The 26237-nt window shown below is 47.5% G+C and overlaps 1 protein-coding gene across 1 annotated transcript in view; it reads left to right on the top strand.

Moving 5' to 3' along the window:
* Positions 1-4498: 4498 nt before the first annotated feature.
* The window catches only part of ccdc102a (coiled-coil domain containing 102A), a 61093-nt gene continuing 39354 nt past the window's right edge, over positions 4499-26237 (top strand). Inside the window, exon 1 of the mRNA XM_085466925.1 lies at positions 4499-4832. Within this exon, the coding sequence (XP_085323051.1) occupies positions 4647-4832 (186 nt within the window). The 5' untranslated portion in view covers positions 4499-4646. The remainder of the gene's footprint in view (positions 4833-26237) is intronic.

Raw genomic sequence — 26237 nt, 5'->3', positions numbered from 1 at the left:
AACTTATTTTTATATTTATAACAACAACAACAATACAAAAATATTATACTAATATTATACTATATATATATATATATATATATATATATATATATATATATATATATATATATATATATATATATATTAATGTATATTAATATTATACAATATTATATATATATATATATATATATATATATATATATATATATATATATATATATATATATATATACTCTGTGTACACTGTGTACTCTCAGTGGCAAGGGAACAATAAGAGAACAGCACCACCAAGGCTGGAGACGGAGCAATACTGGAAGAGCATATGGGAGAAGGATGCAACCCATAACGGCAATGCTCAGTGGCTAGTGGATCTGAGGGCAGACCACAGCGACCTCCCTGAACAGGGTCCAGTAACCATCACAGTGGCAGATATCCAAGAAAGGGTCTCCAGTATGAAGAGTTGGACAGCACCAGGGCCCGACATGGTTCACGCCTACTGGCTGAAGAAGCTGACTGCACTCCACGAGCGTCTGGCAGCACAAATGAACCAGCTGCTAGTTAACGAGAGACACCCGGAATGGCTAACTGAAGGCCGGACGGTCCTGATCCCCAAGGACCCCAAGAAGGGACCGGTCCCCTCCAACTACCGACCAATAACCTGCCTCAGTACTACATGGAAGCTCCTGTCAGGCATCATATCGGCTAAGATGAACAGGCACATGGGTCAATACATGAGCGGGACACAGAAAGGAATTGGCAAGAATACCAGAGGTGCAAAACACCAGCTACTGGTAGACAGAACAATCAGCCGAGACTGCAAGACCAGACTGACCAACCTGTGCACTGCCTGGATTGATTACAAGAAGGCCTATGACTCAATGCCCCACAGCTGGATACTGGAATGCCTAGAATTGTACAAGATCAATGGGACCCTAAGAGCCTTCATCAGGAACTCAATGGGGATGTGGCGTACAACACTAGAGGCCAACTCCAAGCCCATAGCACAAGTTACCATCAAGTGCGGGATCTACCAAGGAGATGCTCTGTCCCCACTACTGTTCTGCATAGGCCTGAACCCCCTCAGTGAGATCATTAACAAGACTGGCTACGGATACCGACTACGGAACGGAGCAGTTGTCAGCCACCTCCTGTACATGGATGACATCAAGCTGTATGCCAAGAGTGAACGAGACATCGATTCACTGATCCACACTACCAGGCTATACAGCAATGACATTGGAATGTCGTTCGGACTGGAGAAGTGTAGTCGGATGGTAACAAAGAGAGGGAAGGTAGTCAGAACTGAGGGGATTGAACTACCAGAAGGCAACATTGCAGACATAGAGGACAGTTACAAGTACCTGGGGATCCCGCAGGCAAATGGGAACCATGAAGAGGCCGCTAGAAAGGCTGCAACCACCAAGTACCTGCAGAGGGTCAGGCAAGTCCTGAGGAGTCAGCTGAATGGTAAGAACAAGATCCGGGCCATCAACACGTACGCCCTGCCCGTGATCAGGTACCCTGCTGGGGTAATAGGCTGGCCAAAGGAGGAGATAGAAGCCACTGACATAAAGACAAGAAAGCTCCTTACCATGCATGGAGGGTTTCACCCCAAGTCCAGCACCCTGAGGCTGTACGCTAAGCGGAAGGAAGGGGGCCGGGGACTGGTGAGTGTCAGCACCACAGTCCAGGATGAGACAAGGAACATCCAAGAATACATTGGGAAGATGGCCCCAACTGACCGAGTGCTCAGTGAATACCTCAGGCAGCAGAAACCCAAGAAAGAGGAGGGAGACGAGGAACCATCATGGAAGGACAGGCCCCTGCACGGTATGTACCACCGGCAGATAGAGGAGGTGGCTGATATCCAGAAATCCTACCAGTGGCTGGACAAAGCTGGACTGAAAGACAGCACAGAGGCACTAATCATGGCAGCACAAGAACAAGCTCTGAGTACAAGATCCATAGAGGCTGGGGTCTATCACACCAGGCAAGACCCCAGGTGCAGGCTGTGTAAAGATGCCCCAGAGACAATCCAGCACATAACAGCAGGGTGCAAGATGCTAGCAGGCAAGGCATACATGGAACGCCATAACCAAGTGGCCGGCATAGTGTACAGGAACATCTGTGCCGAGTATAACCTGGAAGTCCCGAGGTCAAAATGGGAGATGCCCCCAAGGGTGGTGGAGAATGACCGAGCTAAGATCCTGTGGGACTTCCAGATACAGACGGACAAAATGGTGGTGGCTAACCAACCGGACATAGTGGTGGTAGACAAACAGAAGAAGACGGCCGTAGTGATCGATGTAGCGGTTCCGAATGACAGCAATATCAGGAAGAAGGAACACGAGAAGCTGGAGAAATACCAAGGGCTCAGAGAAGAGCTCGAGAGGATGTGGAGGGTGAAGGTAACGGTGGTCCCCGTGGTAATCGGAGCACTAGGTGCGGTGACTCCCAAGCTAGGCGAGTGGCTCCAGCAGATCCCGGGAATAACATCGGAGATCTCTGTCCAGAAGAGCGCAGTCCTGGGAACAGCTAAGATACTGCGCAGGACCCTCAAGCTCCCAGGCCTCTGGTAGAGGACCCGAGCTTGAAGGATAAACCGCCCGCAGGGGCGCGCTGGGTGTTTTTTTTTTTTTTTATATATATATATATATATATATTAATGTATATTAATATTATACAATATTATATATATATATATTAATGTATATTAATATTGTATAATATTATATATTAATATATATATATATATATAATATTATATATTAATATATATATATATATATATATATATATATATTAATGTATATTAATATTATACAATATTATACAATATTATATATATATATATATATATATATATATATAATATTGTATAATATTGTATAATATTAATATACATTAATATATATATATATATATATATATATATATATATATATATAATATTGTATAATATTGTATAATATTAATATACATTAATATATATATATATATATATATATATATATATATATATATAATATTGTATAATATTGTATAATATTAATATACATTAATATATATATATATATATATATATATATATATATATATATATATATATATATATATATATATTAATGTATATTAATATTATACAATATTATACTAATAATACTAATAGCGATGATGATATATAAGAATGTCCCATTTAGGAGCTGCTGTGTTAAAGTGAGTGAGTCCAGAATGAGCTCAGGACATCGAGAGTTTGGTTCAGAGAAAAGGAGTTAGTGGCATGAGAACCCTGACTGAGCATGCGCAGAAGAAGTTTCACGTGTGTAGTTTGTTTCTGATTGACCTTATCACTGTTTCACTGAGTTGGAGGAATGCTGGGGGGCGCTATTAGTCCCCCCCCCCCCCCCCACCCAAAGGTTAAACCAGCTGTTTACGTAGCGGACTCTGAAACAGTTGATGTGCTCGCCACCAGAGGGCGCAAACCGCGGTCTCTGTTTACTCCTCATAGTTCACACAGTCTCATGACACTTATTTAGGCTGATTAAGTAAAACATCCTTTTAGTCCAGGGCGGCTTTCAGGAGATAAGTTCCTGTTTTGTGCCCTTTATCTGCGGCTCTGTCAGTGAAACAGACTCAATGAGTGAAAATGTGAAAGGACGCGCAGACACCACTAAATCCTGCCCTCTGAATCCTCACCCTCAGAGTCCTCAGACAGTTTACAGCCAGTTACTCAGGCAGTGATTTCAGGTTAGATTCCAGCAGTAGTGACAGTCTGTGTTTAGCTCCTGGACTTCAAACCCAGCTGAAGGAGGAGGTCTGTTGTGGTGACACCTCCTCCTCCTTCGTCTCCATGGTTATATCTGGTGCCTGAATTCACAGAGCAGAGGAGACACAGACCATCAGATCAGTCAGAGCTGAACACATAATTCATGATCATAATGTGGACATGCACCAAAACACACCATAACTGTCAGCTTCTAACGGTTTGTTTTTTTTTTCTACTCTTTGCTCTATGTCATGTCACAGAGAGACGATATCCTGATACGGTGATGTGACACACTCAGATGCTCTGCATGGAGTGGAAGCAGTAGAGGTGAATCAGCAGGTGATGACTCCTGGTGTCCAGTTAGAATGAGACCATGAGACAGACCCGGGACAGGTTGGAGGGAAAATGTGCTTCAGCCGGAGGAGGTGCTGTCCACAGGACCGCAGTGGACCGAGTAGATGCTGGAAAATGGATGAGAAAAAGCGAGAGTAATATTAGTATGCATTTGTATTGTTTCAGTCGTTTTAGTGCAAAGACAAATGCATCTGACTCTAAATAAAATCTACATAAGATCACACTGTTGGTCTCAGTTACATATTAACTGAGATCAACAAAAATCAGTAGCGACCCTCAGATACAGCATCCTGCTGTGTTTGTGTTCCTCCTGATTACAGCTCATAATTCCACTAATTATAATCTTTTCTGAGTGTTTGCCGAGCTTTCTGATCTTCCTCTGCTTTGTTGTGCAGCTCTCAGTGAACTGAGCTCCTCTGCTTTCAACCAGGGGAGCGTTCAGCTCAGACAGCCAATGAGCTAACGGCTCGAAGCTGGGCGCCTGACCCGATTGGCTCAGCGCTGTGCATTGTTGTCATCCCGACGGGCGATTGGCCGGCCGATGAAGCCCCGCCCCTTTTCTGCCCTCGCTGCTTTCCATCCAGAGCGGAGAAGAAAAACGGGAGAAGAGACGGAAAGCTGCTCGGGGCTTCGGCTGGAGTCAAAGCGGCACCGCGGAGCTGCTTCAGCGGGATTTAGAGACTGGTTCCGCGGGAATAACGGCGACGCTCACCGGCTCACCTTCACGGTACGTCCTCCCGCTCCGCTGCTCTTCCTCGGGCTGAGTTTGAGTGCCAGCCGCTGCTGGTGTCAGATATCAGGGAAGCTGCTCCTCCCGTCTGCTTCCACCGTGGAGCCACTTTCAGGGTGTTGATGTGCAGATACGAGCGCTGTGCACACACTTTGTTCTCTGCGAGACCAGAGATCCTCACGTCTCCAGCCTGTCTCCTCTGGGTGTGAGTCCTGCACGGCACGGGCTGCAGGGTGGTGACCCCTGGACCCCGCAGGGCACAGCTGGGTTTTCTGGAGGTTCACTGTGACCCTGACCGAGCTCTGCAGAAATTAAAAAGGGTGTCCACGAGTGAGGGCTTTACTCCGAGCTGCAGGGGTGGTCTTAGCGGAAAACCCCAGGAGCTGGGACACGAGTGTAAACCCGAGGATCAGTGCACCACCTGTGAGGTTCAATATGTTTATGAAAAGACTGTTCAGGTGTAGTTTGGGATCAGCTTCAGGTCAGACACATGCCTGCACATTCATGTCACAGAGTTATTTCCGGTCATGTGTCTGCTGCTGCTTCATTTTCATGTTAAACAGTAACGTAAAAATCCCTGAGCCCAAAGCTCAGGCTGCTCCAAACACTCTGTCTGTCACACTTTTTTCTACTCCTGGATCTGTGTGATGTCACAGAGAGTGGATAGAAGCTCCACCCACCTGCTGTTTAGTGGTTGTGTTAAAGTGGGAGGAGCTAAAGCAGTGATGGAAGGGTTAGACTGTGCAACTTAAAATGTAACGATTGCTTATCATACTAGCTGTATTATTGAATCATAACACGTGTGTTTACCTGAGAGCCAGAAACCTGTAAAATTATACCTGTGATTAATCAAACTTCAGTGTCTGTTTGCATTAAACCGTTACAGTTACGTTCAATGTTACAGCCCTCTGGTAAAACCCAGACTCGCTCACTGCTTAGTTCAGTTCAAGCCAAGATGGCAGAAGGATGGACTTTTGTTTACAGGGTCTATGTGAAGAATTAAAACTCAAAGTTTCAGTAGGTGTAGGTGTATCTGTGTGTCACCTGGTCCACCTGTGGCTTCAGCTCTCCATCCTCAGGATGATTGGTGGTCTCCCTTTTGAGACGAGCTGTACTGAACATTCGAGCAGCTTTTATTTATCTTTGGGTCTCTCTTTAGAAATCAATTATTCAGACCAGCGTACTGTTGCTGTCCTCGTCTGTCTGTGACGGCGTTCAGGTATTGAGGGCTGTCATTGAAGCGGAACCTCGCCGGTGACCGATCCCTGCTCGTGCTTGTGATGTGATGACAGCTGATTGTAGCTGTTAACAGGTTCTCTGGATGTTCACAGTTCTTCTTGGAAGTAATGAGTCAGTGCAAAGCCGTAAAGCTGTGGGAGGTGTAAAAGCTGGCGTCGGCTGCGTTACTATGTGTGACCGAGTTGGACTGCTGGGGTGACTTTTTTAGAAAAAATGAGCCTCACCCAGACAGGAAGCCAACACACTCAGATGCCTCAGGAGGGGATTATTGTTATTAGTTTGTACTGTCTGATGACATGTGCAGCACTTAATCTGGCTGGATTCTGCTCTGAAGGAGGATCACAGATGGAGATGCAGGTTATTTGAAAGAGAATATTAGATGTGAGGGTGTGAAGCATCATGGGATGTCCCTGCCATTCTCGCCCCGAGTGTCATCAGGAGGCGTTTGGAGGTTGCACACAGCAGACGGCGCCATCTGTTCGGCTGCTTCCACCCTCTGTGTTTCCACCTCAGGTGTCGCCTCAGAAGTACTCCTGCGTCTCCGACCTTCCATCCTCCCTTTCAGGCGCTTCGGCTTGTCTCCGGCTCCGGACATAGACTCTGATCCATCCGTCTGTCTCTCCTGTAAACACTGTCTCAGAGATCAGACACAGTGTCTGAACCAGCAGCACATGGCCCTTGTTCTTCCCTTTTGCCTTTTTGTTTCCATGACAACCACACACAGAAATCACCCCTCAGATTGCTCTGTCAGTGTGTGTGTGTGCGCGCGTGCGTGTGTGTGTGCGCGTGCGTGTGTGTGTGTGTGTTAGCTCTTGATGGCTGGCTCTCTGTCGTGCCTTACGGGGACGCTTAGCTGTAATAGAACCATGATTACAGTTGTTAGAAACATCTGCGTGTTTCCTCAGGAGAAGAAAAAGTCCGACTGACACAAAATAGTTCTTTTCAGAGATCAAATAATGTTTTTAAAACACCCTGGGCTGAAAGGCCCAGATACCTGCAGTTCCTCTGATGCCCAGCAGAGGCAGCAGTGAGTCAGTCCCCATAGATTCCCACGTTAAAACTTTACAGCAGAAGTAAACATGTTTACAGCCTGATACACCATATACAGCAAATCACCTCTTTAAAGTTTGCATTATTAGGGGCGTGGCCTCTCTGACTGACAGGTGGATGGTGACACAGCTGCAGCTGCTAGCTGTCTGCTAGCTAGGGCAGGGCAATATGGCCAAAAATATTTATCACGATATATATTTGAAAATTTGCGATAACGATATAACTGACGATATAACTGACGCGAGACAAAATACTTTACAACTCCACAACTTTATTAGTGCAAAAAAAAAACATCAATGTATTTTCACTTAAACAAGCAGCTGTTTTATGTGCATTAAAGTTATATAAAAATGTAACAGTGCAAATGCAAATTCTTTGCTGACAGTTTAACCAAAAGGCATTTCCAGTGGAAAGTGGCCGACATATCCTCAGCATAACCATGTATAATATCCACAAAACTTAAAAAGAGGTCATACACACACAATACGGTAACATGTTGAAGCACAGCACGTATCACTCCGCGAGGTTCCGCCTACGATAGCCATAATGCTCCGACAATCCATTAAGCGGTGCCGTCATGCTTTTTTCGCCATGCGCGTATGAAAACAAAGGCACTGCGCATGCGCGTTTTACCCATATTCTATCGCCATATTTCATTTTCTTATCGTTGCCCAACATCATACCGGTATTACTGTGTCAGCCTGCCCCAGGGCAGCTGTGGCTACACCTGTAGCTGCCTCCACCAGTGTGTGAATGTGAGAGTGAATGAATAGTGGCATTGTAAAGCGCTTTGAGGGGTCCCGAAAAGCGCTATATAAATGCAATCCATTATTATTATTATTATTATTATTATTATTATTATTATTATTATTATATGGCCCAGCCCTACTGCTAGCTTCCCCTGAACTGGACCTCTGGGCCGTGTTTGTGCTGTTGGAGCCTTTTGGAGCATTTTAATGACATCATGTGACCAGTAGTATGGCTGCTGTGAGGTCACTGTACTAACAGACCGTTAAAGAAGGTGGAGATCTGACTTAGTGAAATTTGAGGATTTAGATGGATGTTACCGAGTACTGATTAGCTGCTGTCTGTGTGTGTGACTAAGCCAGATGGTGTTGGTAGACCGGCTGGTTTAGAGTAAATATGGTTGCTTGGCTCCTAAAAAAACAACATGATTGTGGCCAAAATGCTAAAGTTGAAGCATCAGAATCAGCCAGATTCTGGGTCCTTATTTATTTACCATTAAAAGAATTTACAGGACTGAGTGCTGAGGAACAGTTTCTGCCTTTGATGTTTTTCCAGCCTGTGTGTTTGTGTGTGTGTGTCTGTCTGTGTGTGCGTGTGCGTGTGTGTGTGTGTGTGTGTGTGTGTCTGTCTGTGTGTGCGTGTGTGTGTTTGTGTGTGTGTGTCTGTCTGTGTGTGCGTGTGTGTGTGTGTGTGTGTGTCTGTCTGTGTGTGCGTGTGCGTGTGTGTGTGTGTGTGTGTGTCTGTCTGTGTGTGTTTGTGTGTGTGTGTGTCTGTCTGTGCGTGTGTGTGTGTCTGTCTGTGTGTGCGTGTGTGTGTGTGTGTGTGTGTGTGTGTGTGTGTTTGGGGGGTAAACAGTGCAGAGCTTCATGTGGAATCTGGCCTGGTTGTTTCTCTCCAGTGTAGCCTCGCTCCATCCTGCGGACCTTTTGTTTGTCCGTCTTCCTGTGTGGAATGTCAACATCCTCTCATTTGTCGCTCCACCCGCCGCCCGTCAGGCCGAACCAGAGGAGCCAAGCTCCGTCTGCTCCAGCGCACCTCCGCCTGCTCGCTCGTCTTCTTCCTCTGTGAGATAACGGCTCAGCTGGCAGCTCCGTGCTAATAACGCTGCTGTTTGCTCTCGTCGGTTTGTGTGCCGGCCCCCGGCGTGCCTTCTCCCTCTGAACGCATTCCAGCCTCCTCACACTGTTTACTCTCCTCTCTGCGCCTCCTCCTGACCGCTGCCTTCTTTCTTTTTCCTTTTCTAAACTCGCTCACTTCATTCTGCCCTTTCCGTCATTATTTTATCATCAGTCTGCTCTGTTCCTTCATATTTCCTCCCTCTTTGCGACTGTTCCTCTCCTACAACTTATTGTAGTTTCACAACAAGCCTGGTTCATTTGATTTGCACAGCGTGTCACCAGTGAAGGTTTAAAGTGAACATACAAATGATATCAAGGACAGAGAGGAAAGGAAACACATTTGGAAAGAAGACGTGCATCAGCTCTGTGTGCTCCATTAGAGCGGACTAAAGCCGGACGTCATTTACTGATTCATTATTAAATAAGAGTTTAATGGCAGATTAAAGAGCGACGTCTGTAAAGTTTGCCCTGCTCCAAAGTTTTGGGGCATAAACAGCAAAAAGCTGCATCCTAATGCTCTGTGAGGACGTCGGCCTGGCAGTGGGGGAGGATCTGAGTGGGAGCTGGGACGGAGCGCGTCGGCCTGACTGAGACTTCAAGGCTTTAAATAACACAGAAGCTTTTCATGATTCAGCGAACCACGCATGCGCATGTGTCACTTCCTGCTGCATGCTGCATGATTGCTGACCACTCACCGATGTGTTTTTGGATATAAAGTGATTCCCAGTAAAGCTCCAGTTTCTGATTTTTAGCACCAATAGTTTCCAGGTGTGCGGCTCCAAACAGCTGCTTCTTTACGAGCCCGGGCTGTGGCACAGGTTCCTTTTTCTGCAGGAGAAATTAAATATGATTCTGCACTGCAAAGACACAAGTAGCAACAAACTGTTCATGTCAACGACAGCTTCTGCATGAAGCTTTAACTTTATCAAGCTGGCCTGTGATTGGTCTGACAGTGACGTAGCTGGTTCTGAGCCGAAGACATGAACAAGTTTCTCAGACTCAGGGCGAGTCGGAAACTGAGCTGCTGGTGGTTCAGTCCCGGGACAGGTCATCACTCCTGCACCTCTCTGAGTGGAGATTATTACACGTGCACTGTTTTCACACGTGCACGACAGCTGTGAACATTTGTATCTGACAGAGCTGCGCGTGAGAGTCGTTCACGTCCAGCATTAACCCGACGTTTACCCTGCTGCAGGTCATTCAGTCCATTTTAAAGAAATAGCTGTATATAAAAGATGGCCGCTGTGACGCAGCTCTCAGAAGCAGACGCTGCATTTATCTCTCATGCTCTCAAGCTCCGTGCACCGTGGTGAAGTTTGAGTGCAGAAGAGACAGCGAAGAACCTTTAAATCCACACCCAGAGTTTCCTTCCTGCAGGGCGGCGGCGTCAGAACCACGAGCTCACCTCGACACGCCGTCAGCAGCGACGCATTAAGCGCTGTGCACGAAGGCTTATCAGACTCTGCACAGCAGCAGGGCAGAGCTGCTGTGCGGTTGTAGCTGTGTTTTATTCTTGGAGGGAGTGTTTCCATCACTGTGTGTGTGTGTGTGTGTGTGTGTGTGTGTGTGTGTGTGTGTGTGTGTGTTTAGCTGTGTTTGTTTAGGACTCAGTAATTATGGCTGGCAGCAGAGCTTCAGCTCCAGCGGGAGGAGGAATGCCTTTGGTCTGCTTCTGTCACTGAAACTGACTCCAGAGGACTCAACCTGCATTTTGTGATTATATATCTGTGCGTGTGTTTGTTTTTGAACTGTTCACATCCCACAATCAGTCCACTCAGGGTGAGGCGCTCCGGGGCCTGAATGTAGGTCAGCGTAGTTTCATTTATGTGTGATGTTTTTGCCAAAGGAAGTGTTGACCTCTGAATTCTTCTCTTTGCTGGCTCATTACACACACACACACACACACACACACACACACACACACACACACACACACACACACACACACACACGCCTTCCTGTCTGGGTGGAACCTCAGCATGATGTCAGTGACCGCCTCTGGTGGCCTTTAGGTGATCTGTCTTCCAGATGTGCTGAGTTGAAGGAGGAGCACGTGCGGAGGTGGGTGGAGTCTGGGGACCCCTCCGATTCCTCCCGCTGACAGTCGGGGGTCACAATGATCCTGTTCATGTATATATGGTACTGTGCAAAAGTCTTGAGCCACGTGTCGTGTCTGTATATGTTGCAGGACAGTGGCACCAGCAGTCATGAAAACACATAAGACAGAAACAGTCTGTATGTTTGGTGTGAGCAGCTCTCTGCCAGCTCTGTGAGGATCTTCAGGAATAGCTTCCAGGCTTGATGAAGGACACTTCTATGACAAGATCTTCATCAGCACCGGCTCGCATGCACAGAGTCATAGATTCAACCGATGATGTGTTGGTGTGACAGCTGCTGGGAACAAAGAACCCAACACTGACTCATTTCATGAGCTCGGAGCCTTGTTATGCTTGCATGAGTCAAAGGTCAGAGTTCAGAGGTTAAACAAAACATTCCTGAGTTTGAACACGTTGTGCCTGTCGTGTGTAGCTCCAGCAGAACGTTCTCAGAGGTAATAAAGCGTCTCCTTATAAATCCCGGCTCATGAGGTGCAAACACGGCGAGTTCGTCCGACGCTTCCCGGTGCTTGCTGGTGAAGGTTCGCGTGGTGGATCTGTGGCGTTAAACACTCGAGTGGCTGCGATTGGGCAGTTTTACCGTTAGTTTCACGGCCGTCGACTCGTACAGAAACGTTCTGCAGCCTGTGCTGCGTTTATATGAATTTATTTCTGGACCATTTATTGGATCCGCTCGCCGTCAGCAGCCGGCTCTCAGCCAGATCATAATATTTGGCGCCGGCACGGCTGATCCTGCTGTTAAAACCAAGCCTATAAAACCGCCTGCTCCCTTTCTGCAGTATCCATACGTGTTTAATGTGTACGTGAAGAGGTTTGTTTCAGACTTTTCCCTTTAATCTTACAGTAAAGGGCAGCAGCTGCTGTCTCTGTGTTACTGTAGGGTCTTTGCTCTGTGAAGCTCCTTGTGTGGCGTTGTGAACATCGTGATTCAGGTTCCTCTGAGCTCCATCCAGCATCCAGCTCGCTGTTTCAAAGGTCTCCCCATCACAGCTTTGCCTGTTGTTGGGTTTACAGTGCAGGTGTCTGTACTCTGCATGATGTCACAGAGGCGTCGCTGCCAGGATGCTGTGGTACGATCAGAGCGTGAAGGCGACGCCGCTGATTTACCTGTCGGTCTGTGTTCCCACCCTCAGCTGACTGTGAGCTGTGGGACTTAAAGGGGGTTGCGTGTACTGGTCCAGCTGGTTTTCAGGCTCCGTTTTCAGAACAGTGTTCGTGTCCGGGCTGTGGAAAAGTAACCTTGGTGTTATCTCGCCGCTCCAGCTGATGTCTCAGGCCGTCAGACGCAGTCATGAGTTTCAGCATCGACTGAAATTAAGCCGAAGCTCTTTGATTTATTCAAACCTGTGTGTGTGTGTGTGTGTGTGTGTGTGTGTGTGTGTGTGTGTGTGTGTGTGTGTGTGCGGTCACACACAGATTTGCTCAGCTTTGCTTCCTCTGCTGCTGCTCGCGCAGCTCCAGCTCATGCTTGCAGAGTATCTGCCTCAGAAATCACACACAGTCTTATCAGCTTCTACTTGAACATGTTTCCATCCTTATCTGAGTCTGTGTGGCTTTCATGCGCCAACAACCACACTCTTTACACCTGTCTGGCCTTTATCCACGTACCTGTCTGGATTTTAAGGACATGCTCTGGGATCCTGGATTAACAGTGTGATGTGTCTGCACTAGCATATCTTTCTCACCACTTTTATGACCTGCTGTTTGAGAAGATTAGCGCAGGACTAGACTGTAACGATGCGATGGCGACTGACCTGATGAATTATTAACTTTCTGCTGCAGCTTTTAAATGAGCCTGATAATAATCTGTGATTTATTTCACTGACTCTCGCACAAAGTGTGTGTCTTTGCCCGGCAGCTTAGATCTACTCCAGGTTTCCCTGCGGTTGAATGAATTATAAATGTTCTTAGCTGAGCATTAGTGGATCTCTTCAGGCCTCTCCTGTCAACACCGAGCACATTCATTGTTTCGTCAACAGAGCGCTCATCATCTCCAAGTCGAGGGGTTCATCTTCCAAAATGTTATTCCTTGTTTGCAGAGTGGCCTCGTTATCCTCAGACTTTATCAATTGCCACCAGTGTATGGCATCTTTAGCTAATTTACCGGACAGTCTCGGTCGTTGTGTCCTTGGGCGAGACACTTCACCCGTTGCCTACTGGTGGTGGTCAGAGGGCCCGGTGGCGCCAGTGTCCGGCAGACTCGCCTCTGTCAGTGCGCCCCAGGGTGGCTGTGGCTACAACGTAGCTGCCATCACCAGTGTGTGAATGTGTGTGTGGATGGACGTGTAAAGTGCTTTACAAATACAGGCCCAAAATCTGGAAGAACAGTTTGCAGCTAAACATTTTCACCGATGACAGAGTTTGCTGTCGAGTACAACTCTTAGCTGCGGTGACTACAAGTCCATCCAGCCACCAACTCATCACTGCAGCGTTCCCGAACAGTCCTACAGACCTAATCTCTGCAGTGTGTCCTGGATCTGCTCCGGTGTCCCTTCATTGTAGGACACGTCCGAAACACCTCACCTGGGAGGTGACTAGGAGGCGTCTCTATCAGATCCTGGAGCCCTCCAGCTGACTTGTGTTGATATGGAGAAGTAGCGGCTGTACTCTGAGTCCCTCCAGAACGAGCGAGCTCTTCAACAAGCTGTCCACAGCCAGCGTGGTCACAGCTGAAGGCAGGAAACACAAGGTCTTCCTTATGAATGTTTCTGTCTCCTCGAGCTGAACTTTTCAGACAAATAAAGACCTTTGAGAAAAATCAAAGCATTTTAAGGTCTTAATCTGGGCTGAGATGAGTGGAAGGCTGTTGATGAGGAGATGGTCTCAGGAGTGGAGGAGAGACGGACAAAAAGGAGTTTATCTCTGCACAGCATAGCTACACTGGATAAGCAGCTGAACTCACCACCTCAGTGCTAACTGAGTGTAAAACACGAGCTCCTGAAATAGACGTGCACCTGTGGTACCGAAGCCACCGTGAGCATCGCTTTCTTCCACGTTGGAGATGAACCAATCAGAGAGAAGTCAGAGCAGCAACCAGCAGAGGCTCCTGTCATGATTTCACATGTTAAAATAAAAATGTGGAGCAAACGTTAGTCGGCTGATGCCTGAAAGCACAAACCGAAGGATTTTCCTGTCAGAGCTAATATTCAGAGGACACGGCCTGGATGTTACCAGCGGTGTTTCCTGCGATGTGCAGGTCCTGCGACCTTTCTGCCTCACCCACTCGAACGCTTAATTAACCCTGAGGCAGAGTGTAATTCATGGCTCCTCAGAGGGCCTTTACCCACTCAGCGTGACAGCAGCGTTTACAGGCCTCTGTACACTCCTCATGGTTTTGTCTTTAGTTCCCTCCACACAGCGTGAACGTCTTCAGACTGACACCACGTCTGCTACCTTTGTATATCAATCCTCACGGGCAGAACACGTGACCTTTGGACTATAAATGAATGAGGCCACATTCATCTACAGTCACTGGACAGGTGAGGTCTCAGGATGGACTGGTAGTCTCCACAGCTGCCCAGTAAGACGGGACCAGCATGGAGCTGCGGTGTTCAGCATGTCCACTGTTATAACTTTATTAGAGTTTACCTCCATTCCACAGATGCTCGTAGCTGACATCCTCTCTTGATTTGTCCTCCTTACAGTTTCAAACCAAGGTGAAGCTGACTGTGCTCCCAAAAACCTGCTCATCTGTCTGTGGGTTTGTGTCCTTTATCAAACACTTTGGGGTCGTTTATGTCGACCCAGCCGGGCCGTACAGTTGATCATTTACAAAGAAATGTCTTCAGTTCAGCAGGCATCAAATACGATTTCTCCCTCTGTGATCGGGCTGATCGTCTGATCCTGGATCAGTCTGAGGGACGCCCACTCGTGTCCTGCAGCGACCCCCGCTTGTATCTGCAAGTTTAACACTCGCTTTACCCACGAAGCCCGCATCCTGCAGTCGGCTTTACGGCGGCGTTACGTAGGGCTGTTCGATATAACGATATATATCGGATGACGATATAAAAACATCTGTCGTTTCATTTCACGCTGTCGTTTGTTTGGTGGTGTCGCAAAATAAACTGTTTACAGCAATATTTGTTCATGGTTCTGATGTCACTGTAGAGGCTGTATTCATTTCTTACAGCTCTCGCTTTCTCTTATATTTAATACAACCACACTACAGACGGACAAGCGCCTGTTTTTATGCGTTGTCGTTAGCAACAACGACGGTAACACCTTCGCGTGTCCGCTTGTTTATTTTCCACATAAACCTTTCACAATAAAGCTCAAGATCCTGTTGAGACTTTTCAAAATAGTCACTTGGATGAGTGACGAAACGTTTCTCCCACAAAACGCGAAGAACAGAATCAACTTTTGGAGATTTACTTTCCGGGATGATTGAGATGCATCAAAATAAACTGAATCACGTGAAAGATTATTTACGGATGAGAAGTAAAAAAGAGCCGCCACGTGCTAAAAAATAAACCTTAGACTCAAACGTTAGAACAGGCAACCCGCAGCACGCCGTGTAATAAATACACCTTACGTCTAAAAATGTATCGTTTCATGCATCGGCTAAAACGCTCGACTCCGGGTGAAGGACGCGCAGCTGGAAACACTTCACACCAGTCGAGCTGCCCGAGATTCACAGAATTTACAGGAAATGTTACATTTTTGTGATTTATATCGTTATCGGGACGATAGAAGTCTTATATCGGGACATGAAGTTTTGGTCATATCGCACAGCCCTAGCGTTACGACCCCGCGTGCAGGTTTGTTATCAGACTGCGTCCCTGTTTGTGTTCACTTAAGCAGTTTGTGAGTTAATGAGAGTTAATGCTGAGCTGTTCTCTAAATGTTGGTTTAACGCTGGAGAGTTTGGAGCTCTAAACCGTCGGAGGAAGCAGGAGTGTTACGTAGACCTGTTGATGTGTCAGATCCACGCAGCGAGGGCTCTGACACATCAACAGGCAGCTTGGATGTCGAGCATTCTTCAGATTTTTACCCTTAAACGCAAACTTGGCTTCACTGCGTTTCGCTTTGTGTCTGAGTTTAGTTCCAGGTTTTTCCTGAACGTCCCTCTGAAGCCACGCCTCCACATGCTCACGTACAGCTAATAGGAAGCGTAGTAGCGAAGGACCTACCCGAGCTTTTCACAAAGAAAGTTCTCTTCTGTGTGTGAGAGGATGGTTTCCTGTCCGCAGGTCGGTGGAGTGCAGGACGGACCTGCTGGTATCCGTGTGTGTGTGTTGCAGTGTAAGCTCGTTGGGCTGATTTGCTCCCATTTAAAAGAGGCTTTGATCCCCTTTAGGGCGCGTTAACCCCTTCTCGCCTGCCGAGCTTCGTGTCGCACGGGCCGTGAACTCTGCCTCAGTGTGGGAAAAGATTAGAGGCAGACAAATTCCTGGTCATCTGAGGTGGTGCAGACGGTATTAGAGCGCGGCCGCAGCGCTGCGCCTCGACGCTGCGACTCCAGCCGCGCTTATCCCACCCACCCGCCGTCGCGTTGTTCGCCTGTAAAATCATTCTTCACCTTTGAAAAGCTTCTGTAAGTATTTTCAGGCCCAGAGGTGTTAAAAGGAGGATTTGCATTTTCCATTTTGGCAGATGTGGAGTGTAACCCACTCCTCCTCTTCCTTCTCCTGTCTTTTTATCTGCTTGGCCTCGGTATTGGCGATTTCATCATCTTCCTCGTGGATTAGGAAACTCCGGCTCCATCTATTTGCATAAATGTGCACGATATGCAAACGGCTCTCAGCTCTTTGGTGTGGGAGAAGCTTTGAAGCTGCTCAGCCCTGCAGCGGTGCACCTTGTTTTGGCTCCCTGGAGCCGCGGCATGCTCAGAATGCTTCAGTAACCTTACGTAATGAGGAGGAGGAGGAGGATGAAGATGATAGTGAGGTGAAACAGGATGATCTACGAGTGTTTGTGGTGCATTTTATCATCTAAAAAGATGCTTTCAGCTGTGCTCCAGTGACACAGAGACTGATCCGTGCTCAGCCTGGTCGGCTACAGCTGCTGCCAGATCAGCAACATCATCTTCTTCCTGATTTAAGATGATATTTTGAAGCATTTTGAAGCATGCTCCCTCTGCCTCGTGTTCTCGGCAGCACTTTCAGTCATCTTTGGGTTACTGCAGTCAGACAGAGGACCTGGCAGCAGGTCAAAAAGCTGATATCAAAGCAATGCTGAAGCACCAGAAGCTCTAATCTGCACTCGAGACCGGCTCCAAAAGTTGGACGAGGACCAACAGAGCAGCCAAAAAAAAGGCTAACGTTGAAGCTAGTTCATGCATTTATTCCTTCCAGGCTGGACGACTGTAATTCATTATTATCAGGATGTCCTAAAAACTCCCTGAAAAGCCTTCAGTTTTGGCTTCCCTTCATTGGCTTCCTGTTAAACCCAGAATCCAAAATCCTGCTCCTCACATACAAGGTCTTAAATAATCAGGCCCCATCTTATCTTAATGACCTTGTAGTACCATATCACCCTACTGATGATCACCAGACTCTGAAAGGCCAGTAAAGCCTCTAAGATCTTCATGTTTAGTGTTTTATAAACGATTGAATGATTAAGTCTGTTAAATATGTCTCCAGGGTAACGTCCTGGACTGTTTCCAGCCTTTTACTTTATCAACGTTATTAATTGTTCAGCTGAGCTGAAGCGTGTCGGTACGAGCCTCCGATCCAGGTGAGGCTGACAGCACCGATGAATCCTGAAGCTCCTGAACTGTGAAGCAAGCAGAGTGAAAGTGTCTCCCTGTTGTTGTGCTTGCATCCATCACGCCGTCCTCCGTCGTCGGCTCGCCCCCTCCTGCTCCTCGCCGTCCTGCTGAATAAATGATGGGAATGTGATACGGCCGCAGCTCCGAGCTGGACATCGATCCCCGAGTTCAGGGACGCCGACTCTGGACTCTGTCCTTGACTTCGCTCGCTCCTGTTTGCTGATTTGAACTCTTTGTAGCGTCAGTGAGCCGTGTGTGTGTGTGTGTGTGTGTGTGTGTGTGTGTGTGTGTGTGTGTGTGTGTGTGTGTGTGTGTGTGTGTGTGTGTGTGTGTGTGAGAGTCATGCTTCAGGAATGTGCTGTATAATTTACTACAGTGGAAAGCTCTCCTTGCAGTGACACCTGGGGCCCTGTGGGACATGAAGTTCTGCTGTTTGATGGTTTAGCAAAGACGAGCAGAGGCGGGGCAACGTTTTTATCCAGGTCGTTTCTGTTTTTAACCCCTTCCACCCTCAAAGGTTCCTCTGGGTTTGGCCTTAAAGTTTAGCAGCTCTTACTAAAGACTTGTATTGTGCGTTGAGTCTTAAACACTGTTAACACCTTTTCCCAGTAAGAAATGTTCGACTGTAGTTTTGAATAAAAATATTTAAGCTTTTCTCAGTTTGAGCTGGTTTGATCTGCATCGTCATTCAGACCTCCTCAAGTAATAGACGCAGAACAACTCTGATTACGTGTCCTCGATTATTTCGGTTCATTAGTCTGTAAGGAAGCTCAGGGGGAAAGAAAAATGTCAAGTTTTAAATATTGTTCATTAAGATCTCGACATGAAAACATTTCTTCGACTTCCCGGATCCTTCCCGGATATTCAGTTAGTTTGGAAGTGTCCAGCAGGGCTGCGCTGTATCATGTCATCCATGATAACACGGGTATGAATTTTTATGAGATTAAAAACAACATCGCTGCTAGAGCAACGCCACGTTTAGGTTTCCAGGACACGTCTGAGAGCGAGAGCAGGAATCGGCCTCTGATGACGAGTCAGCATCCTCCAGGAAACTGCAGGAAACCACAAACCTGTTTCAGACCAGGCCAGGAGCAGCTGGTGATGTGTGAAGCAAAAGTAATCAGAGTACTCAACCAAGCCTCGCTGGATTGCTCGTAAGTTAGAATCCATGTGACAAGAAGAGGAAACGCAGGGCTTTAAGCTGCTGGTTAACAAGCTCGAGCCAGCGTAGATATCGGTCAGCTTCAGTTGGAGTTACCAGCTTCTGTTAAACTGAAGCTTCTCACAAAGTTAGGAACAGTTTCTTCTACACTTTAACGGGAGCGAGCCCGGTGTTTAAAGGACTCTCGGAGGCACTTCTGTTTTGGACAAAGGTTCAGTGAACGTGGGCAGAAGGCTTTCACAGCCGTTTATTGAGCCAACAGGAAAGCTGTGGTGGGTAAACAGCAGCTCATGTGATTGATAGCTGTAATGCTGGCAGTGCTGACCGCACCAGCTGCTGAATCCTCACCGTTGTGCTGCTGCTTCTTCAGCGCCGCTCGGCTCACTGAGTTTTCTTTAAAGCAGGTTTTTATTGGCTCCGTTTGGCTGCTCGGCCGCTCCCGTCTGACATTATTGGATGATCAGTAAATACATTTAAATGCACGCGCAGTGATGCAACAAGGAAGACCAACAAGGCCTGTTTGAGTCGGTGGAAGCTCTTTGATTTAAACAAATATGCCGTTAACAACAAATGAAGACATTTTTAGCCAAATAGAAACGATCTGAGAGGATAAACGACGCCCACGCTGGACCCAGGTATCTATCAGCGAGCGCGCATTCCCACGCTTTAACCACAGTGACTCACGGCAAAGCCACGACAGGCGGCGGAGGCTCGTTACTCAGGTCTCTGCGTTTACGGTAAATTGTTGAATCAGATCGAGAGGCCTGACGTGACTGTAACGAGATCCTCGCTGTTACAAACTTTATGACTTTCAGACAAAAGGAGACGCGTTTGGCTGATGTCCGTGGAGCCGTACGGTTTCACAGCTGCCGTGTGCGTCCACAGAGCTGCACCCACAACAAAGCAGCGGCTTCAACAAGCGAGCTCGCAGAGGAAACGGCCACATCAGCGCCGGCCTGTAAAAAATGATGTTTTACCGCATTCGGGAAGCCGAACCATTACCTCATCTGCCAAAGAGACGAAAGCTCTCGAGTAAGCAGAAGAACAAAGCAGCCAAATATCTGACACACACACACACACACACACACACACACACACACACACACACACACACCGGCTTCATTAGCCATCGTTACACTGCAGCTGCACTGATTCATCAGTAACCTGAGCAGGTCAGAAACCTTCAGTTTGCATGAATTTTGTTTCGTAGAACAGGTGAACTGCTCACCTGGTGGACGTTAAATAGATGATCCATTACAATAAAACTTAGACTGGCACCTCTCGTGCCCACCACAAAAGAACAGATAATAAAAAATTAATAAATAGACGATAATAAATCAGGAGATAATAGATTTTTATGATCGTCCTGATGGGGTCTGTGTGCGGGGTGAAAGCTGTCCCTCTGTCTGTTTGTGTGGGATTGTCTGCATCGTTTGCTCGATGGAGGAAGTTTGAGTAGAGGGTGGCAGGGTGTAGGTCACCTCACGCTTCAGCTGTGCAGCTCTGCAGCTTCTGACCCACCCGTGATGGCGTTCGTGCTCTAAGTGGCGATCCTGTAGAAGTTCAGCAGCAGATTCACGGGGAGCGTGCTTCAGCTTCCGTAGGAAGAACAGCCTTTGCTGGGCTTGTTTTTTTGACCAGGCTGGAGGTTCAGCCCCAACAGACGGACGGCGTTCCTCCACACACAGCTGCTGGGTTGTACTTCCTGTTCTGCTCGAGTCTGTGACTGACTCTTTGGTGCCACCTTAAGCTTGTAAGTTTGACGACCGTTGCATCATCTGCAGATTTTATTATAGTGGTGGATGGGGGTGTGTTCGTGGGCGGAGACTCGGACACAGCCGTGTGGGGTCTCCGCATTCAGGATGATGGTTTAAGAGGGGCATCTCCCCTCTCTGTGTGAAGGTGCGGTATCCATGAACGCAGCGAGGAACCTCGGCCATGTTTGTAGTTCGTTGTAGTTTTACGGTGTTGAATGCGTTTCACAGAAAGCACGACTGCGGTTTCTTCTCTGTGTTGGCGCGCTGTGGTGGACGAGGTGGCAAACACTTGGTAATAAAATGAGAATAAATTCAGCACTTTGGGGATTTTCATCTTTGGACAAAGCCACAAACTTCCAGATGTTTCTTTGGGCTCTGACTGGTTCTTTTTTTAAAACCCAGCATTTGTCAGACTGTGGAGGCACTTTGGGCGGAGCGTGGCCCCCGGCCTCCAGTCAGACTTGAATATTAAAGGTTTATCAGCGTTAAAGCTCAGATTCTTTTGCTTTGATGTTGTATTTTAGCTGATGAGTGAAGACTGTGAAGTGATCTGTTATTTCAGTTGGAGAGAAAAATCTGAATCTCTGCTTTGAAGTTTGGAAATCTCCCTCTGGCTGCGTTTCAGGAAACTTGCGACTCGGAGCGGGAAGAGGTTTGATGCAGGAGTCAGGAGCCAAAGCTGCAGCGATTAGTGTTGCGTTAGAGCCAGAGAATCACGCCGTCAGCCATTTTAAATACTGTTTATCCGCAGGAACGTCAGGACGGTGTCACTCTCTGCGACGCTTTGTGACGAGACAGGAAACAGTGGGCTCATCTCTGTGCTCCGTTCAGACGCACAGATGTTTCTGTGATTCAACACCGAGAAATGTTTCTATTTCCTCAGGCTGATTCACAACGTTTACCCAGAATGCACTTTGTTTCCTCCAGTGAATGACCAGAAAACCAATCAAACATCCCGGGGTACGGAGGACCAGGAGGACCAAATGAAGTAACTATGTTGCTAAATGATTCATTAAATGTGTCATTAATTAATTACAGTTCGGGGTCGTGTTCATGATGGAGGGGAGAGTGGAGCGTGAGACTGGGCTTAAAAGTGAAGCTGTGGATTTACTGGCCCATCTGTGTTCCTGCCCTCACCCACGGTCGCCGATAAAACGTGTTTCTTTTGAGAGGGGGCGGGGCTCTTCCTTAGAGATGGGGTGGAGCAGTCCCGTCATTCGAGAGGACTCGGAGTAGAGCTGCTGCTCCTCCACATCCACGTGTCCTACTGGGAGGAGGCCCTGTGGCAGACCCAGGACTCACTGGAGAGATGGCATCTGTCATCTGACTGGATAAGCTGGGAGAGGTGGGCGGGGTGAGGGAAGTGTGGGCTTCTGTGCTCAGACCCAAACTGGGAGAAGTGGTAGGAAATAGATCTATGAATAATTAGGTGTGCCATGAATTTATTGAAACTTGGAAGTTAATAAAAAAAAACATAAAATACACATTGAATTGATTATTTAATGATTTAGTTATTTGTTTATTTTGGCACTCATGGTCCTCCATACAGGGACCAGTACTGGATCTGCTCCTGTCACAGATACTAAACTGGTGCATGGTTTATTCAAACTGTGACTCTGATGCTGCTGCAAAACCAGGTTTAGTCCTCAGACTGTGGCTCAGTTTGAAGACGCAACGACGGCTCAAACATGATAAGAGTCAAATCTGGAGCCACGTCGGAGGACTCGTGGCTCTGTGAAATATTCATGAGATGAAACGTTCTTCATGTCTTCATTAAAAACTGTGAAGTTTTTGTACATAAAGAATGAGCTGACTGTGGGGTCAGGTGGGAGGCGCTGATTGGCTGTTCTTACCTGGATTTCCTTCTCCTTGTCTCATCCGCACTGATGCAGCTCAGCAGCTTTCAGAAACACGAGGGAGGAGCAGGAGGAGGAAGAGGGCATCCTCACTCTACACCTTTCGTGCGCAGCGCGGCGCCACGCTCGATGTGGAGCTTGCATTTCAGAGTGTGAGTCACAGCAGGAGATTTCAGCCGTTGTAGTGAAATTGTGATGGGAGAGGACCAGTGTGAGTACGATCCCAGCGTGCTGCTGCTTCTTCTCCAGTTTCAGGCCCACAGAGCTGGTTCTCATTAGAGGAGAGAGCACACGCGCTGACTCACTGCAGAAAGTTTGGCGAGCGCGGGGGGAAATCCTTTGTAGCGGCGTGCTGTATCTTTTTTACGTCCACATTCACATAAATCAGCTTGGCGAGCACACAGGCCCCTCCCTCCGTTCCTCTGTTGTCTCGGGCTCGTCTGAGCCTCAGCTCGGTTCACGGAGATGAGCAGACGTCAGTGCCGACGTAAACTGAAGAATATCGGCCCCACCGTTTTGTTTGCAGCCTTGAGGGTTACATCAGTCAAAGCTGGGGCTGTGCAGCTACGGCCGGCGAGGACAGATGCTCTGTCAAAGACTTTATTACCCCGCGGTCTCGCCCTCTGGCCGGCTGTGTGTTTTATGGGCCCTGTGATGACAGAGGGTGAGGTTCACGTGGAGGTTGGGCAAAGAAAGGAGGCAAATACAGCCGACGGTCAGGACGGTGGAGGGCTGCAAGACAGGAAGTAAGGGGTGGTTTGGAGTGCTGGTAGTGAGTGTGTTTGCAGAGTCGCCTGCAGCTGTTGGAGCCTCAGATGGGTCTCATGTGCAAACTGTAACCTCCACTCCTGTGGGTAAACTGGAACTCAATGAGGTTTGTGGAACTGGCTTCCAGATGACGAGGCACGGAGGTTTGGTCCTGTTTAGTGTTGGAGTCGTTTAAAGTGCACAAGTCTGTTTCTGTGACGCTTTTCTGATCCTCTGATGTTCCTATATTTACTCATTCAACTGCACCTTCTTACCTGCAGCCTGGAGCTCACCTGTGTTGGCTGAGACCAGCTTAAGCTCATAGTTTTTTCAGCGGTCACGCTTACCCAGGTACAGGTGTAGCCTAAAATCGAACAAATCTAAAAACAAACACGCTGAGGCGTTCCCAAACCGAGAGACGTAATCTCTCCTCCCAGTAGAGCGTACCCAAAACACGTCATCCAGGAGGCATGCTGGGTGACACTGGACCACTTCATCTGCTTCCTTTTGATGTGGAGGAGCAGCAGCTCCATCAGTTAGATATGTATTAACAGGCAGCGTGTCGGTGGCTTAACAGGTTTGATTTTTATCCATCCAGGAGAATGGATCCCATCTTAGTCTTATTTTGAAAGTTCATTTGCCGCCACTCTTTCCTGACCGAGTCGCCATCATTTGGTAAACTGAAAAGTTTAACCCGCCCAGTTTGCACTTCTACACTTTCCCAGGAGTCACACTGATTAATTAACTCCACCATCAGAGATGATCCCAGAGAGCTGCAGCAGGTGGAGAAACTGGTTCATCTGCTGGTGTTGCTGGAGCTTCAGCGTCTTCAGTTTAGAGATTAACGTCAGGCTGCAAACACGAGGGTATTCCTGTGGGTTTGTTGGGCATGTTGAGGCCTCAGCTTTAGAGTTTGGGATCCAGACGTGCTTCTACAGGCTCCTGGAGGTTGGGATGGATTTTGGGATCTCGCCCAGTGGCTTTAGGAAGGATCTCAGCAGAGCTCAGGAACGCCTCACACACCGACTCCAGTGTCAAACAGGAGTGGGAACGTGTGGTCTCATTTACTGCTGTAATCTTTGGGGACTCGTTAATAATCAAATAGTCCAAATTAATCCGTCATCGGTTTTCCCTCCATACAACAAAGTGTCAGTAAAGTTTGTGTTCACTTGAAGTCGTCAGTACATTTCAGTGAAAGCGCTCCGGCTCTCTGTACTCGTGCAGCGTCGTCGCTGAGCTTCGCGCACCGCGGCCTCATCCATCAGTTTAACGATCAGCTGATCCAAAATAAACGGAGGCTTGATTACTCGCTCAGAGACATCCGTCACCGTGCTGGCTGGAGAAGCTGACGGTGACAGAAACAGGAAGCGCTTTGTTTACAGTGTTGATGCTGCTAAACGGCACTCCTGAAAGAGACGCCGAAAGACGTCTTTCCTCACTGAACGTGGTGTAACCTGATAGGTTGGCGTGGATTTGCAGCTCAGGAGCCCGCCAACGACTTAGATGGGAATGCATGTGCGCTAATAAGCAATGTCAGCTGTTTGCAGTTACGTAAGTAATACTTACTGCTGTGAGCATTTGTTGTACTGCCTGTACACAGTTTACTCTCTGTATCGCCTTTCATTGTGTCTCTATTGACAGAAATAAGCCACGAGTTTGTTTTTCTAACCCTAAAGATGGAGTCAGTAGTAAAACACGGAGGATTTACTGTTTGCTGTATTTGTGGAGTAAACATGTTAAACAGGTTTATTAAATTATTAAAAAACACGAAAGAATTGATGGATGAATAGACAAACTCACTCTTTGACCCTCGGCCTCAGCTATTTTTTATTTTCCATCCACAGACAATATGGCAGTATCCAATTAAATCCTCAGATTTCACAAACTAAATTAGATCTCAGGCTTCTTGGTCGGTCTGTTAGTGCAGTGACCTCACAGCAGCCATGTTATTGGTCACATGATGTCATTAAAAGGCTCCAACAGCACAAACACAGCTCAGAGGTCCAGTTCAGGTGAAGCTAGCAGACAGCTAGCAGCTACAGCCGCCTGTGTCACCATCCACCTGTCAGTCAGAGAGGCCACGCCCCTAATGCATGTTATTATGAAGGAGGGAAAGATCCACAGAGACCAGTTTCTGCTGTAAAGTTTGGACATGGGGGTCTACGGGGACTGACTCACTGCTGCCTCTGCTGGACGTTAGAGGAACTGCAGCTTTTAGAGCTTCATGTTTCTGCAAAGGATAGCTGCAGATTTCTGTCAGAATCTGCAGCTTATACAGAACAAATAAAATGTTCACGTTGTCTTCCCAACAGTTTCACTGACATCTACACTGGATGGCCAGGAAGCGTTTGCGATGTCTTCTCCGGCGCTGATAATCGGCGTCTGTCTTGTGTCAGTGACGTAAAAGACGGATTTAATGCAACGTGACCATCAAACAGCAGCTTTCTAAATGTATTGGATTCAGCACCACATACGAAAGTGACCCAGATCAGATTTGAAAATATCGGATTTGTGCCGTTCACACTGTCACACCATGATCGGATAGATGGGTAAAGATAAACAACTCCACACAGGGGTGGAGAGAAGCTGTAGCAGGCTGGTGAAAGGATGGAGCTGCAAGTCAGTGCAGGCTGCCGGTGAGCAGCACTGACACGTTCCTGCGCGGATGGAAACCGATCGATGTGCTCGTTCCTGTCAGCTGTACACACAAAGGTGCACTCCTCCTCCTCCTAACTCATCCAGGAGCAGAGTATAAATCTGTGTGTGTGTGTGTGTGTGTGTGTGTGTGTGTGTGTGTGTGTGTGTGTGTGTGTGTGTGTGCAGGGTTTTTCCTGCATGGAGGAATGTTTGCACCCCCACCCAAAGAGGTTTTAGCCAGCTCCAAGTCCAAAGGAAAAGTT

This window comes from Copadichromis virginalis, linkage group LG1 (assembly GCF_057382275.1).
Source record: "Copadichromis virginalis isolate Kocher_CV1m ecotype Utaka linkage group LG1, C_Virginalis_male_GT1.1, whole genome shotgun sequence".
Taxonomy (NCBI): Eukaryota; Metazoa; Chordata; class Actinopteri; order Cichliformes; family Cichlidae; genus Copadichromis; species Copadichromis virginalis.
Note: the sequence above shows the minus strand (reverse complement) of the source record. Positions and strands in the feature narration are given on the sequence as shown.